Source organism: Megascapheus bottae, chromosome 22 (genome assembly GCF_031878675.1).
Source record: "Megascapheus bottae isolate mThoBot1 chromosome 22, mThoBot2.hap1, whole genome shotgun sequence".
Classification (NCBI taxonomy): Eukaryota; Metazoa; Chordata; class Mammalia; order Rodentia; family Geomyidae; genus Megascapheus; species Megascapheus bottae.
The window spans coordinates 8,175,056-8,191,746 of record NC_143530.1 but is presented as its reverse complement, the minus strand read 5'-3'; the positions used below and the strand labels follow the sequence as shown (position 1 = coordinate 8,191,746).

At 55.4% G+C, this 16,691-nt stretch overlaps 1 protein-coding gene across 4 annotated transcripts in view; it reads left to right on the top strand.

The window, feature by feature from the left end:
- The window catches only part of Foxp4 (forkhead box P4), a 48,151-nt gene extending 36,491 nt beyond the window's left edge, over window positions 1-11,660 (top strand). For 2 of the 4 annotated variants that reach the window (XM_090355696.1, XM_090355693.1), the window contains 12 exons: window positions 66-213; window positions 337-550; window positions 760-864; window positions 1,560-1,647; window positions 2,691-2,774; window positions 2,927-3,095; window positions 3,182-3,258; window positions 3,798-3,899; window positions 8,087-8,208; window positions 9,117-9,183; window positions 9,565-9,737; window positions 10,065-11,660. In XM_090355696.1, the coding sequence (XP_090211822.1) occupies window positions 66-213; window positions 337-550; window positions 760-864; window positions 1,560-1,647; window positions 2,691-2,774; window positions 2,927-3,095; window positions 3,182-3,258; window positions 3,798-3,899; window positions 8,087-8,208; window positions 9,117-9,183; window positions 9,565-9,737; window positions 10,065-10,212 (1,497 nt within the window). In that variant the 3' untranslated portion in view covers window positions 10,213-11,660. Of the gene's footprint in view, window positions 1-65; window positions 214-336; window positions 551-759; window positions 865-1,559; window positions 1,648-1,966; window positions 2,042-2,690; window positions 2,775-2,926; window positions 3,096-3,181; window positions 3,259-3,797; window positions 3,900-8,086; window positions 8,209-9,116; window positions 9,184-9,564; window positions 9,738-10,064 lie in introns of all 4 variants that reach the window. The other 2 variants (XM_090355692.1, XM_090355694.1) reach the window with 2 other exon arrangements.
- Window positions 11,661-16,691: the final 5,031 nt, after the last annotated feature.

Sequence of the window (16,691 nt, the reverse complement as noted above, 5' to 3'; positions counted from 1 at the left end):
GGCCAGATGGCACGGCCGAGGCTAACGGCGCCCCTCTCTGCCCACCCCCTCGGGCCCCCTCCCAGGCGCTGGGGAACAAGCAGCTGGCCTTCCAGCAGCAGCTTCTACAGATACAACAGTTACAGCAGCAGCACTTGCTCAACCTGCAGAGACAGGGGCTGGTCAGCCTGCAGCCCAGCCAAGCCTCGGGGCCCCTCCAGACTCTCCCGCAAGGTGAGCCCACTCCCATCCTCCCCCACCCCCCCCCCCACCCCAGTCATCCCTGAGCCCAGGACCAGGTGAGATACAGGCAGTGGCGGTGCCTGGGCCCTGCCAGCCTCCCCGTCTCTCCCTCAGCAGCCGTGTGCCCGACAGATCTGCCCCAGCTGTGGAAGGGCGAGGGTGCTCCCGGGCAGCCTGCCGAGGACAGCGGCAGGCAGGAGGGGCTGGACCTCGCTGGCACAGCTGCTACTGCTACCTCGTTTGCCAGCCCCCCCAAGGTCTCCCCACCCCTCTCCCACCACCCCTTGCCCAATGGACAACCTACTGTGCTCACATCGCGGAGAGACAGGTGAGCGGGGGTGGGGGTGGGCGGCAGTTACCTGCCCCAGGGCTGGCCTGGACTCCAGGAATAGCACTGAGGGGGAGCCTGGAGAGAAAGGCTGGGACCCAGAAGTTGGCCCTGTCTCCCAGAGCATCAGAAAGCTCAGCGGTGGAGCTAGGCCCAGGGCTGCTGGGGACATGGAGGTCTCTAACCACAACTATCTCCTGCCCTCTCAGCTCCTCCCATGAGGAGACCCCCAGTTCCCACCCCCTCTATGGACACGGAGAGTGCAAATGGCCAGGCTGTGAGACCCTGTGTGAAGACCTGGGCCAGTTTATCAAGTAAGTGTCGCCCTGACCGCTCCCCAGCAGCACCTCTCCACAGGGGCTCTCCTCCCCACCCCAGCCTGCCACCAAGCCCGTCCCTTCTGGGGCCTTCGGTCACCAGCTGGCCTGTGTCTTCCCTGCAGGGGGGTCTGATTCTTCTTTGGCCCCTATCAGCTCCCCGTAACTCCCCTCCTCCTCTGTTTTTCCTGGCTGGCAGCCTGCCATCCCTACCCAGACAAGGGGGAGTCTCAGGGGGAAGCTCTTCTACCCACCGCCCTCCCCACAGACTGGAGAAGGAGGGCTGTGGACAGGCAGGGCGGGAGGCCGACAGGCGGCTGGCAGCAGGCGGCCAGCTGCCACTGCAGTGCCAGGCTGTCACTGACTGATTAACTCTGCTGTCTCCCGGACCCATGCAGCATCAGGGTCAAACAAATTGTTTTCACGCTTCGTCAGAGGTTTACTTAATTAGTTCATTTGCAATTAGATCTCTCTGTAGCTGAGTTTTAGCAAAGACATCAAAGGAGCCTGACGAGAAGGCTTCCTCCTTTGCCCTGTTTTTTTTTTTCTTTTTCTTCCACCTCTCTCTTTGTATCTTGTGGTCTGTCTGCTTTGCAGGCTAGAGGCGAGTGGGATTGGAGGATGGGTTGGAAGGTGAAGCTGGAAAACCCAGACCCATTCTCTTCTCTTCTCCGCCTCTTCCCCCCTGTAAGACACCTCAACACAGAGCATGCGCTGGATGACCGGAGCACAGCCCAGTGCCGTGTGCAAATGCAGGTGGTCCAGCAGCTGGAGATCCAGGTGTAGTCCAAGGGGGCAGTTGGGGGAGGGGAACAATGGGCTGGGCCCAGTCAACTTTCCAGGAAGGGTCCCCATAGTCTTGTGGGAGGAGTTCGTGGTGCTAAGTCCTAATTACCTTGTGCTGAGGTGAGGACAGCTGAATTCTGAGTGCGAACGAGGAACTGAAAAGACTCAGGCTATACAAGCACAAATAACCAGCTGGGCACTGGTGGCTCATGCCTGCAATCCTAGCTGCTTAGGAAGCTGAGGGCTTAGGATCAAGATTTGAAGCCAGCCCAGACAGACAAAGCCAAAAGATGCTTTATTTCTAATTTACCAGCAAAATTTTAGCCAGAAGTGGAAAAGCCAAGCAACATTATTGCTCAGTTCAGACCCCAGTACCAGCACAAAAAAAGTAAGTAAATAAAAACCAACATGAAGGGCAGGCATCTGCTCAGTACCGCACTACCTCATGAACCTGTTTTCAAGGGGTCCTCGAGGTGGCCTTGTGCGGCCACACCTTAATCATTAAAAGAAGAAGAATCCAATCTGTTACCCACAGAACACCCTCCCAAGAGAGGGTTGTAGCAAAAGATCCATCAAAATAATTAGCTTATTTATTCGTTCGTTTTTGTACTGGGGTTTAAACCAAGGGTCTGGGCACTGTCCTTCAGGTTTGTTTGTTTGACTGTTGGTCATGGCTTGAACCCTTGGCCTGGGCTCTGGCCCTGAGCTCTTCAGCTCAGTGCTACCCCTCGAGCCACAGCACCACTTCCAGTTTTCTGGTGCTTAATTGGCAATAAGAATCTCATGGTCTTTAGTGCCGGGCTGGGGCTGGCATTGAACCTTGATCCTCAGATCTCAGCCTCCTGAGAAGCTACAATTACAGGCTTAAGCCTGAGTAATTGAATCACTATGTAAGCGTCCTCCTACCAGCAAATTCTCCACAGGAGAGGGAAGGAGAAATCCGAGCTCACCTCACCCCCAGGCTCACCTCACCCCCCAGGCTCACCTCACCCCCTAGGCTCACCTCACCCCCAGGCTCACCCCCTGCCTCTCTGCAGCTCGCCAAGGAGAGTGAGCGGCTACAGGCCATGATGGCCCACCTGCACATGCGACCCTCTGAGCCCAAGCCCTTCAGCCAGCCCGTGAGTGACTCTCCCGCCCTCCCCCATCCTGAGTCCCCCCCCCCTCCAGTCTCTTGCACCCTCCCTTTGGCTCCCTTGGTGCTGTTCTCAACACCCCCCCCCCACATTGCTCACAGCTGAACCCAGTCTCTGGCTCCTCCTCTTTTTCCAAGGTGACTGTCTCTGCAGACCCATTCCCAGATGGCCTCGTGCACCCCCCAACCTCGGCTGCTGCCCCTGTCACCCCCCTACGGCCCCCTGGCCTGGGCTCTGCCTCCCTGCACAGTGGGGGCCCTGCCCGCAGGAGAAGCAGTGACAAGTTCTGTTCTCCAATCTCCTCGGGTAAGGAAGGGTGAGCTAGAGCAGCAGGGCTGGGGGGCGGGGGCACTCCACACCCCAGGGCCCTCATCTCTGCCTGTCTCCCCTAGAGTTGGCCCAGAATCATGAGTTCTATAAGAATGCTGACGTCAGGCCCCCGTTCACCTACGCCTCCCTCATCCGCCAGGTAAGCTGCAGTGTGTATGGGGGGCGGTACAGAAGAGGTGGGAAATGGCATGGAGGCTGTACCCTGGAACCCAGCCTCCTGGGGGCCCTGCCCTCTTCACCTTGCCTTCTGCAGGCCTACTGCTCACATGCATCACATGACTAAGGCACACTGGTTTCAACTGCTCACACACGCAACTAGATTTGTCAGACATCTGTCACTTCCATGGACACACTCGTGAGAAGCAGGCAGCACTCAGCCTGCCTATCTCTTTCTCTCTGTCACACACACACACACACACACACACACACACACACACACACACACACACACACACACACACCCTTATGTACATTCTCATGTACTTCCTCCATGCTCTGGACAAATCCCAATCAACCCTGCCCCACGCTTACCCAGGGGACCTCCACATCTGCCCATCTATCCTCTTACCTGCAGTGGGTCTCCTCCAGTCTGCAAGTTAGGCCCCAGGCAGAAGGGAAGAGATACAGGAGACCCTATCAGGCCCAGATGGAGGGTCTCTGCTCTTTTCTCACCCGCAGGCCATTCTGGAAACCCCCGACAGGCAGCTGACCCTGAATGAGATCTATAACTGGTTCACCAGGATGTTCGCCTATTTCCGCAGAAACACCGCTACCTGGAAGGTGAGGCGTGTGTCCTCCACCCTCCACACCCCACCCCTCTGCCCCTGGCACTCAGGCTCTCTCCATCCTATCCAGGGCAAGGCTACGTCACAGTTTCTCTCAACATGGAGCTCTGCAGAAGTCACCCAACAGGGGGCCAGGTGTGGCTCAAGCCACTAGAGGGCTAGTGAGAGCTTTTGAGTACTAACCCTAGCACTACCCCCTCCCCAAAAAGCTCCTGGCAGGACCAAGGCCCCTTTCCCATCTCAGCAGGAGCTGTTGAGTTCCCTGGCTACCTTTGTTGGTTTGTTTGTTTGGAGATAAGGACTCACTGGTGGCCCAAGATAGCCTGGAACTCCTGGTTTCGAGAGGATCCTCAGGAGTGTCCTGCCTCAGACTCCCAAGAAACGATTACAGGCGTCTTCTACCAGGCACACTGCCACCTAAACCACAGCTCCACTTCTAGCATGTTGGTGGTTAATTAGAGATAAGAGTCTCAAAGACTTTCTTGGCCAGGTTAGCTTTGAACCATGGTCTTCAGCCTCCTGATTAGTTAGGAGTACAGACTATGCTACCACCTTTATGGAAACAAGTCCTTCTCCCAATTACCAAAAACTCCATCCCAGGCACAGAGATGGTTCTGCTCTAGGTCCCAGACTCCAGCTCCATGAGATAGGGAGTCAGTAGTGGCCAGGCCTGGTGGTGAGTCCATGCATAGATCTGGACCCCTTGGCTGAATGCTGACCGTGGGAGTGGGGGTACAGCATACTCTGAAACACAAACACAGCCACTCATACACTCTGCAGCTCTGCCACCAGTGGCAGGAAGATAATTGTTTCTATCCAATTAGTCATTTCAACACCTTCAGTCATTAAGAGTTTTCCTGAGAGACCAGAGGAATGCAAGAGGGGAACCCCTAGAAAAATGGGACACAGAGATGTGAGCTTGGGTGCTAAATCATTTATTTTTTTTATAGTCAAGATTGTGTGCGTGTGTGTGTGTGTGTGTGTGTGTGTGTGTGTGTGTGTGTGTGTGGCCCACAGAGCAATAGGCCCACCTGAGGGCATCCCTAGTGCTAAACCTTTCTCAATCCCTGGCTTTCGAGTCCCCCTGCTGGCCAGTTCAGAAATTGCACTTAAACAAGCTCACTCCCCCTCACTCCTCCATTTCAACAAGTGTTACTCCATGGAGGCCTCTCTCCTCACAGTATCCTAGGCATAGCCACCTCTGCCCAGGAGTGTGCAGCTGCTGAGTGCAGGAGGAGGTTTCTGCTTCATAGTCTTTCAGGTCCCTACCTCTGGTCCCCAAAGCCTGGGAAGAGAAACTAGGTAGCTAGGGCAACTGCTCTGATTGGGTATGAGTGATGTCATTTCCTGCCAGCCACAGTCTCACCCCCTTTCTGAACCGGCTTGGCCTTCTTGGGGCCACCAAGGCTTCAGGCCAGATCAGATAGCAGGTTTTAGAAATGGTAGTTCCCTACAGATGAATGACGACAGTTGTGATCTAGTGTTAACTTGGATGCTGCCATTTGTTAGTCCTTTGCCTCTTTGGGGACTGAATGTAGAGCTTCATTTGTATCCAGTAGCCTCTCCCTTTAGGGGATTATCTACCTGTGTCTCCTCTTGCAATCGAGAGCTGGTGTATGTGACACCTCTGCTGAAGACAGGTCACCCAGGGCTGGTTACCTCTGTGCTCGCCTCCATCTCTTCCCTGACTACTCTGGATCCCAGCAAACAGCCAGCGAGGCTAGTGGAGGGGATGACCGAGTGGCCTTCCTCGTTAGCACTGTTCTGCTGCCTGATTCTTCCATGCTGTGGGCTACTCATGCCAGACTTTGTTTATGCTTAAGATGCACCTTGACGTTCCAGGGGTGTTTATTTATTGACTTTGCTAGTGCCGGGCTTGCTTGCTCAGCTGTGGTTCTAGCACTCGAGTCTTACCTCCAGTCTGGCTTTTTGCTGGTTATTTTAGAGATGGAGTCTTAAGGATGTTTCTTCCCAGGCTAGCTTTGAACTGTGCTCCTCAGATCTTCACTTTCTGAGTAGCTGGGATTATGGGTGTGTGACACCAGCTCTGAGCTCAAGGGCCTTTGTTCTTGTTCTCTCTCTCTCTCTCTCTCTCTCTCTCTCTCTTCTCTCTCTCTCTCTCCTCTCTCTCTCTCTCCTCTCTCTCTCCTCTCTCTCTCCTCTCTCTCTCCTCTCTCTCTCTTCTCTCTCTCTCTTCTCTCTCTCTCTTCTCTCTCTCTCTCTCTCTCTCTGTCTCTCTCTCTCTCTGTCTCTCTCTGTCTCTGTCTCTCTCTCTCTCTCTTTTCCCCTTGCCCTTCCTGGGCCTGAGCTGAGAGCCTGAGCACTGTCCCACTGTCCTTGGACTTTCTCCAGGCTAGAGCTCTACCACTTGAGCCTCAGCACCACTTCTGGCTTTTTTTTTTCTATGTAAGTGGTACAGAGGAATCGAACCCAGATCTTCCTACCTGCTAGGCAAGCACTCAACCACTACGCCAAACTCCCGGCCTCTCTTTCTCTTTTTAAGAAACACTTCATTTGTATCGTTTGTGAAGTATTCTCTGTCTGCAGGTTCCCTTTGACCTCCATTTTCCGCCACTTCCCTGCCCTAAGTTATCTGGGCTTCCTCTTACCCCTTCTCCGTCAACCTTTGTCGCCCCCCCACGCCAAGATACCATTTGCTTCAGATGAGGCCAGAAGGACCAGGAGTGGGTGTGGGCCCGGCCAGCTGCTGCTCATCCAGGGACAGAGCTGCCATCTGCCAAGGCGACCATCCTCTTGGCCCTGCCGTGTCCATCCCCTCCCAGGGCCCGTGTTGTGGGCCCGTCCTTTTGTTTATGCAGCCCCCACCAGACCCCTTAAATTGCCGCTAATGTTTTAGCGTAACGAATTAGTCTCCCATCACGAATCAGGCTTCGAAATGAGGGAAAAAAGCCCTGGTGAGGCCATCCTCGGAAATTGGGGTCATTCTCATTTGCAAAGCGGAGGATCGGAGCCCTGTAATGCGGGCAAATTTATTCCGAGGCAGGAGCCCAGCGTGATTAGGCCCTTTGTAATTATCGCTCCATGAGATTCCACTCCAGCCGCCCGCCTCCCTCGTGGATTAGCAAGCGAGTCGGAAAAATACACAGGATTTAATTAGAGGCAAATTAAAATTGGTAATGAAATCGGGCCAGTTGCAAGTGGCAAGAGTTGGAAGGGAGAGAGGGAGAGGGGCTCTCCAGGGGCAGCGGCTGCCTGCCCGCCCGCCCTGCCCGCTTTCTTCCCCATTTAGAAATGTAAAGAAGAGATGAGGCATGGGGGGGGGGGGCAGTGGACAGAGGACAGGTAACGGGACAGGGACGAAGGCAGGGATGGTGATGGTGGTGACACTGGAGGCTGGAGGTGTGGGGGACAGAAAATCTGAGGACAGAGTGCAGGGGCAGGACTGAGGGTGCGGAGATGGATTAGAACCCTAGCCTAGGCTGTCAGTGGGGAACTGGATCCAGCCAGCCCCACCCTCACCCAAGCCAGATGACCTCGATTCCTAAATTCACCTTGTCAGGCGGAGAGGAGAGGGACAAGGTGACGCATTCTCCTCTCCTTTCTTCTCTTCTTTTTTCTTCTCTTCTTTCTCCCCTTTCTCTCCCTTTCCTTCCCCCTCCCAGCCCCACCCGCTGGGTCCTGCCTGAAGCAGTTTGCGCGCTCCTTCCCAGTTAGCAGGTGGTTTGTTGCTACAAGTGTGTATCAGGTGGTAGATCGAGGCTGTGCTCTCAGCCTTTCCGGGTAGGTGGAGATGCCATGAAGGTCATGAGTTACTTCCAAACTTGTCAGACTCCGGAGGGAGCGTGGCGTGTGTCTGGGCTGAGCCAGCTCCCGGGTACCATCTTACCATCAGCAGCTCTGAGTCACAGCCACGCGAGTCTTTGATCAGTGATGACAAGGAAAGTAATCGCTGCTGCCTAGATGTCATTTAGTCAGCAAACAGCATTTTCTAAAGTGCCGCAGAGAGAGGGGGCCCGATAGCGAAGTGGGCTGCCAGTTGAGAGGAAGTGGGGATCCCGGTGGTGGGATGGATAGGGGAGGGACCTTCTTTCCTCCCCTCTGGCTGTCACTGTGCCGCCTGGGATGTGGGGCTGCAGGGCACTGCTGCAGCTTCACTCACTGAAGGTGAAGGGTGGGCAGGCTGAGTGGCTGCCTCTGAGCTCCTGTCCACCGTTCTCCCAGAATGCCGTGCGCCACAACCTCAGCCTGCACAAGTGCTTCGTCCGCGTGGAGAATGTCAAGGGTGCCGTGTGGACTGTGGACGAACGAGAGTATCAGAAGCGGAGACCACCAAAGATGACCGGGTATGTGGGCCCTCCCCCTCCGGAACCTGAAAGCAGACCCTCGCGCCTTCTGAAGCTGCCTTTTCATTTTGTGTGTGTGTCCATACTGGAGCTGGAACTGAGGACCAGAGTCCTCTCCCTTAGCATTTTCTCTCAACACCAGCCCTGTACAGCTCGAGCCTCAGCTCTTCTTCGTGCTTTTTGCTTGTTAATTGTACATAGTCACAGGTTTTCCTGCCCCGCCTGGTTTGAAACGCTTCTCAGATCTCAGCCTCCCGAGTGGCTAGGCTGACAGGCGTGAGCCACTGACACCTGACCATCCTTACTTTTTTTTGGTTGTGGGACTTGAACTCTGGGCCTTGTCCCTGAGCTCTTCAGCTCAAGGCTACTACCCTACCCCTTGAGCCACAGCACCACTTCCAGTTTTCTGGTGGTTCATTGGAGATAAGAGTCTCTTGGACTTTAGTGCCCGGGCTGGCTTTGAACCATGATCCTCAGATCTCAGTCTCCTGAGTAGCTAGGGTGACAAATGTGAGCTACTGTGCCTAGCTTCTATCCTTTCTTCTGATCAAGAGAAGTAGCGAAGAAGGATCTGGTACCACAAAGGCAGGGCCCCCAGGCAGCCCAGGCTGGGACACAGGCAGATGCCAGCCGCTAGGCTGGGGGTTCTTCAGTCAATGGGAGTGGGGGCCATAAGTCACTGGGTGCCAGATGTGAAGGCAGACTGCAAGGTATCCTGGTACTGAGACTCTAGGCAGGCCATGGAGTCAGCAAGTGCAGCAGTCCCCTGCAGGGGGCCTCTGCTACCTGAGATGGGAATGAGGAGTAAGGACCCAGCTCTCAACTCCCAGGCCCACAGCCACGCAGCCCTAGTGTGAGCCGGCCCTTAGATAGGGAGTGGATGAGCTGCAGCTGCCCTCTCTCCCCAGGAGCCCTACCCTGGTGAAGAATATGATCTCTGGTCTCAGTTATGGAGCACTTAACGCCAGCTACCAGGTGACTGTCCCTTCCCCCATCCCCTTCTCTGGTGTGTCTCCCTGCAGAGGGTGCCGGGAAGACAGGTCCCTGCCCCGTCCACCTTGATCCAGCCCGTGCTTCGTGTGTCAGGGCTGGGTTTGGGCAGCACACGGGGGCACTGGCATGGCCTCCTCCTGGAGCTTCTCAGGCCACGTGCTCTCCGTCCCCTGGGCAAGGGGTGAGCTTGACCAGTGCCCAGGAATGCAGGGAGGTGGGTGGTCGGAGCTCTGGCCTCAGACGAGGAGGGGCCACTGCATTCCAAAGGCGGCTGTGGTGGCTGTGTGCATGCACAGGAGGGGTGAGAATGGCACCCGCCTCCTTCAGCTGCTCATCACCCCAGCTCTGCCCCCCCTCCCCCAGGCTGCCCTGGCGGAGAGCAGCTTCCCGCTGCTCAGCAGCCCTGGCATGCTGAACCCCGGCTCCGCCAGCAGCCTCCTGCCCCTCAGCCAGGACGACACAGGCGCCCCCGGGGAGCCTCTGTCCAGCAATGGCGGCGGCAGCAGCCCTCCTCGCCTCTCCCCTCCCCAGTACAGGTGAGCACACAGCACAGGGACCCTCAGACACCAGGAGGAAGCCCCCCTGCACCCACAGCACCCTTCCCCCGAGGCCCACTCAGCTCTCCCCTTCCCGCCCTTCTCTCCCCCACGTTCTGTTTTCCCTCCTCTTTCTTTCTCCCTACATTCCATCTCCCCTCCCAATCGCTTCTCCCCACATCCCTCTCCACTCCATCTGGACATCCTCTTTTTGGGGTGCCCTGGGAAAGTCAGGGATGATGCTGTCCAGAGCCTGTGGGCTCTGGATACATTTGGAGGCAGAGGGAACAAGAGGATCCCTTCCATATCCCCACCCCTCCCGCCCAGCCACCAGGTACAGGTGAAGGAGGAGCCCACAGAGGCAGAGGACGATCGGAGGCCTGGGCCTCCCCTGGCACCCCCCACCCCCAGCATCGTGGGACCCCCTGAAGACAGGGACCTGGAAGAGGAGCTGCCTGGAGAGGAGCTGTCCTAAGGGTCTGGAGGGGTGGGCAGGGAAGGGGTGAGGAACCCCCCCAACTGCCCAGACCCCAGGCCCACCTACCCCACTCCACAGCCCCTCCAACCTCAAGGCACTTCCAGGACTCAGGTGGCGGAGGCCTGAGCTAGCAGCTCCCAAGACGACCTGACCGACAAACACTTGGGGACACGGGACCCCTGGTCTGGGACGGTAGAGGACATGGAGGGTCCCTCCCTCTCAAACCCTCCCCTACACCTGAATACCGCCTTCCCCAACTACCAGCAGCAGCCGCAGCAGAGCCCTCCTCCCCACCAGCGCCCCCTACAGGCCCCTCAGTGCCATGGAGACCCGCAGGCGGGGCTGAGCCACCTCACCACCCACCCCTTACCTGGCTCTGGCAGTGGTTTCTGTCCAGAGGTCCCTACTTCCATCCTCTGATTCCCCCCTCCTCCCGCCTCGTCTTTTCTGTACTGTGAAGATTTACTCTGTAACCCTAAGTAGTCCTGATCCCTGGGTAGGGGTGTGGACATTCAGACCAGCCCCTGGGCCGAGGGGTGGGGTGGGGTGGACACCACGGTCTCCCGCAGACTTCCTGCCCTCCTCTATTCTGAAACTGGACTGAGCTGGCCTCCATCCCGTACTGGTTGCTGGGTGCTGTGGCAGGTGAGCTGGGCTACCCCTGCAGCCTGAGTGGTGTCTGATCTGACTAGAAACATCCACGGTGGCACACAGGGGAAGCCGGGCTAAAACCCAGCCTCGCCCCAGGACTGGCTGGGGATCCCCCCACTGCAGTCCTTACACCCCCTTAGCCCCCGCCTTCCCATCCCCCAGTTAAAATGGATGACCAAAGACCTTTCTTATGCCGGAAGCAAAAACCAAAACTTTTCGTTGGCTTTTTCCTTTGTCGCCTACTGAATACCTACCGCCCTTCCCCCGCCCAGTCCCTCCACTTAACTTATTGTTTTAAACCAAAGTTTACAGTGTCTGTTGGTGGCAAGACCTCTCCCCCCACCCCTCCTCTACCCCACTCGAGGACCCCGGGACTCACAAGAGGCTGAGGGACCTGCTCCCCTTCCTTCCCTCTGCCCTTGCCCTGCCTGGGGAAAGGAGAGAGGAGACAGAACCCTGGCTCCCCACTCTGGGCTGCTTCCCGGGGGCTCCCAGACCCCTCTCTTAGGACCAAGTCCCCCATCCCACCGCAAGCGTGGATTCTAGCAGGAGAGCTGGAAATGTGAGACTCTCCACCGACCCCCTATGGGGGAACCTCAAACCAAAACCAAGGACTAGGTGTGTGGGGGTTGCTCTGAGCACCCTGCCAGGCCCTTGGCTGAGAAGACTCCTTGGATCTCTCCCAAGCAAACCCCACACCCCTGCACACGACCCCCTCCTGAGAGGCAGGGCCCCCATGTACTCCCACCTGTGTTCCATCGACCTGCACAGAAATATTAAACGTCCTCTATTTACTGGGCCCTGTGTGTGTCGCCAAGCAGGGGAGGGGGGGTGGGAGGGAGGGGATTCCTGTAGGAGAGCAGCCCGAGCCCCCTGTGCAGGCCTGAACCCATGGACGGTCCCCAGGCCTTGCCATCCTCTCTCCCAGTCTCAGCCTCTGGCCTCAGTTCCATCCCGACATGGTGGGCATGAGCGTGGCTGCAGAGATGTGGCTTGTGTCTGAGTGCCCTACGTCTTCAGAGGGCCACCCGGGCACAGGTGTGAGTGGTGTGCTGTCCTCTGGACAGCCATGCCTTGTGCAATGCAATGAAACCATCACCCATGACTCTACCACTCCCCCCCTACCCCCAAGCCCTGGAGAACCCAGGGGCATTGGCTGCAGGCACCCAACTCCCCAACTGTCTTTGCCCCTAGCAGAAGAGGTGTGTTCTGAGACTGCACTCCCCAGTCCAGACTTGAGATTATTGAGCTGAGGCCTGAACTCAGGACCTTGTACAGTGCAGACTCTGGAAGGGACAAGACAGACATGCCCCTGTTCTCAAGATGGCCCTCCCAGAGGTCGGTCCAGCTTCGATTTCTCCTTCAACTGAAGTCCCAAAGAGACCTGGAAAACTGGAATTTTGATTCCCCCCCCCCATGGAACTATGCCCCATGTCTGGGCAGTGGTTTGGGGTGGGAGTGAGCTCTCGGGCTCTGGGAGGAGAGAGGAGAGGGGCTGCAGTGTAAGGACAGGAGGTTGCTTTGGTTCACCCCTCTGGGTGTGTGGAGCTTGACTGTGTGATTTCCCTACTTGGCTGACAGGCCATTGGAGCACTGTTACCTTCCAAGTAAGAAGCAACTCCTGTCTCCCCTGCCCCCCACCCGTTATACCTGCGTGCTGTCCCCACTCTTCCTCCTGTTTGTAGACACAGGGCAGGCTGTTGGCTGTGGCTTGCTGTTTGTGCCCAACATAGCATTGGTTTGTTGCTGGGATGAGGAAGCTATCTTTAGAACCTGTCCTCAGGCTGGCAAGAAAAAAAAAATACTTGAAGGTAGAATGAGTGCACCCTGGGCGCTGTGTGGGGCAGGGACCCCCTTCTGATCCAGAAGGACCTGGAAGCCCCCTGGCTCTGTCATCCATTTGTCACCCTTGCCCAAGACCATCAGCCAGTGGGCAGCAGAGGGCGCTTCAGACAAAGCAGACCTGCTCCTCTGGACAACAGCCGGACTGTGGGGGAGCAGAGACCTGGGAGGCGTCCCATGCCCAGCCTAGGGTGGAAGAGGCCATTTGAGCCTTCCAGACCCAGCTTATGACCAGGAAGCACCCAAATAGAAAAAGGAGGAGGAGGTAGGAAGAGAGTGGGGGTAGCCAGATGGGAGATCAAACACCTGGAGGAGCTCTAGGTTCTGTGTTTGAGTCTGAAGCATGCTTTCTAGCCCAACCTGGTTTCGAACTTGTCATCCTGTTTCAGCCTCACCTCCGAAGCTGGAATTAGAGGTATGTGCAACCTGGCTTCAGCTATTTTTAATAGTAATCATTATTATCCCTGAATGAGCTGTTATCGTATGCCAGTCTGTCTTGAAGTTCTGTGTTTCACTGCATCTCCCAGTTAGATGCTGTGATTATTCTCGGAAGCACACCACAGGGTCAGAGGGCGGCAGAGTACCAGGCCTCCCCACGCAGGGAGGGGGCAAGGGAGTGCAGCAGTGCTTAGTCCTGGTCTCCCTCCTCCCCCGCCCACTGTTCCTTCGGAGATGCCTGGTGGGGAAACTGAGGCACGGAGCACCTCAGAACCCAGAGTTAGGCCACGGCTTCTGAGTTCCCCCAGCTACTGTTTGTCCCTAGGTAGAATGAGGTCAGCTGGTGCTTGGCACAGCCACTGAAGGACAGAGAACCACAGAATGAGGCCAGAATGCCCCATAAAAATAACCCAAGGGGCCTCCCATGGGAAGACTGAGCCAGGGACCCCAGATAAACACGTATAGTATAAGTTCACCAGGACCCACTCCTGAGTGTGCGAGCACACACACACACTGCTACTCACAAGTGCCTGTGCTGAGGCCCCCTCCCCTTCAGCATCACCGTACGGTGGTCAGCCTGGCTGTCCCCGCGGTCACCTGCCTCACGGAGCCCTGACCCTCCCCTGGCTGCAATCTGCAGCCACCTCATGATCCCACCTGGGAGAGGAGGGGCTGGGGGCAGTGAGAGGAGCAGAGGGCACAGCATTGAGCACGGAAGGATTTGGGGGATGGGGAGTTCTCAGTACAGAACACCAGGCTGGGCCAGGTGCCGGTGGCTCACGCCTGTAATCCTAGCTACTGTGTACCTAGGCTGAGACCTAAGGATCATGGTTCAAAGCCAGCCTGGACACGGAAGTCTGTGAGACTCTTATCTCTAACCACTAGAAAACCAGAAGTAGGGCTATGGCTGAAAGTGGTAGAGTGCCAGCCTTCAGCAAGGGTTCAAGGCCCAGATCCTGAGTTCAAGCCCCAGGACCAGCATGTACATAGGTGTGCATGCACACACACTCACACCCAAAACAGCAAACACAAAGGCCAATCCAGTATGTAAAGAAAATAATGAAGAGAAAACTGCCTGCAAAAAGAAAAGGAAAAAAAAAGTCCTTCATCCGCTTTTAATCTAGGCAACCCTGGTAGAGAAGCCACCTAGAATTCTTCTGAGAGTCTAAATTATTTAAAGGGCTTCTGATGAAAACTGCCATTAATATGGTGACAAGGCAGCGGCACAGGGAGGAATAAAAATAGACAAATACTGAAGTAGAACTATGAGGCCAATCGCTCACACATTCAAAATTTATTGAGGACGTACTGCAGATAAAGCACCAGGGGGAGGCTGGCAGGTGGGGGATGGCTTAAAAAAAAGAAAAGGGACATGGTCCTCTGTCCCCTAGCCACAGGACAGAGAAGGATAGGAGTGGAAGAGTGACAGCCAGCAGGGCAGGGGAGCTGGAAAAAGGTCTCTGAGGCTCCTCTGGTGCCCACGATGCTTCATGTCAGATGGAGACTTTGAGCCCAGCGCTGGGAGGTGCATGGGCAGAGATGCCATGCAAAGCCTGGTGTCTGGAGAGGCCTGTCTGCCTCCCAGCCTGGCAGGCCGGGGACTAGACCTGGAAAGCAAGGCTGAAGTCAGATGGCAGACCGGGACCTGCTCACCGCAGAGCTCTGGACTTCCAGTTGTAGACAAAATAAAAAACGCGTGAGCAAAGGAATGCTTGTTTTCTTTTAAACATGTTGTCGACTCGCCAGGTGCCAGAGGCGCGTGCTTGTATTCCTAGCTGTTGAGGAGGCTGAGACCTGAGGATCGTGGCTCATGGCCAGCCCTGGCGGACAAATCTATGGGACTCTTATGTGCAAATAACCACCAAAAAGCCAGAAGTGAAGATGTGGCTCAAGTGGTAGAGCACCAGCCCTGAGTGAAAATGCCCTGCGTTCAAACCCTAGGACAGGCACGAAGGGAGAGGGGGGAACAGAAAAGACAAAAGTAGAAAAACCCAGCCACAGGGACAGGAAACCCCTTGGAGAAGGAACCACAGCTGACCTGGTGGTATGGGCAGCTGCATAGTGCAGTCCTGGCTACTTAGGAGGCTAAGGCAGGACAATCACAAGTCCAAGATGGAGGCCAGCACCCGCCTGGACATACAGCAGAACCTGAGGAGAAAGAGGGAGGAGTGGAAGCAGGGAATTAAAAGAGAAAGGAAGGAAGAGGAGGAGGGGGAAAGGGGGGAGGGAAGGGGAAAGAAAGGAGGAGAGAAAAGGAGGGGAGGAGGGAAGAGGTAAACATGAGTTTCCAAACAGAATAAGTCAAACAAAAATGTTCTCTCACCAAAGAATGCCATCACAGAATTGCAGAACCCTGGAACCAAAACACAGATCTTAGAAACTTTCAGAGAAAAACCTGAGACACATAAAAAGATGAAGACAAAATAGCAGTGGATTGCTCAATTGCACTGTGGGAGAAAAGAATGGAGCCCTGCCTTTAACTGACGTTCAAAGGGAAAATTAATTCCAACCTAAAACTGCACCTGGTCAAGCTATTAATTAAATGTTGGGGCGGGGGACACATGTGGAGACTAGCAAATTCTTAAAACCCAGCTCTCATTCATGGCTTTTCCTGATGAGAGGGCGGAAGGTGTGTGTCCCCCAACCATGAGCCATGGGAAGCTGGGTATTAAGGGAAGGTAGAGGTCAGGGGACCCCATTCCAGAAGCAGAGTCGCCAGGAATTTCTTCCAAGAGATAAAATGTCTAGCAGGCAGAGCATTTGAGCTTGTTGAAATGAGCTTTGGATTCCTACAGGATGAATCAATAATTTGTATGAATAAAACTAAGTCAGGTGCTGGTGGCTCATGCCTGTAATCCCAGTTACTGAGGAAGCTGAGATCTGAGGATCATGGACTGAAACCAGCCAGTCAGAAAAGTCTGTGAGACTCTTATCTCCAATAAACAAAGAAAAAGCCAGAAGCGGTGCAGTGGCTCAAGTGGTAGAGTGCTAGCCTTGAGCAAAAGAAGCTCAGAGACAGCACCCGGGCCCTGAGTTCAAGCACCAGTGCACACACACACACACACACACACACACACACACACACACGACACCTAAGGGAGCAGGAAGAGGCCAGGTGCAGTAGCACATGTCTAGAATCCCAGCTTCTCAGTAGCTGAGTTAGCAAGATCCCATCTCAGTCAATATGCCAGGTGTGGTGGTTTGCAATTGTCATCCCAGCTAACAGGGCCTTAGTCCATCTACTCCAGACGGAGCAAAAATGAGAGATCCTACCTGAAAAATCATAAAAAGCAAAAACCACAGCTGGGTGGATGGCTCACGTGGTAAAGGATCTGCCTCTCGAGCTTGAGGTATTGAACTCAAACCCTGGTATAGCCAGAGGGGGCAGGGGAAGAGAGAGAATTAACTCCAAGGAAAAGAATATGAAAAGAAAAGCCATAATACATAATTTTGCAGTAAATAACAGTACTAATCACGTCTAAGGAAGAGGATGACTCAGTCACCACCATAGAGGTAGGCAGGCAGGGACGAGGTTGGAAAGCCAC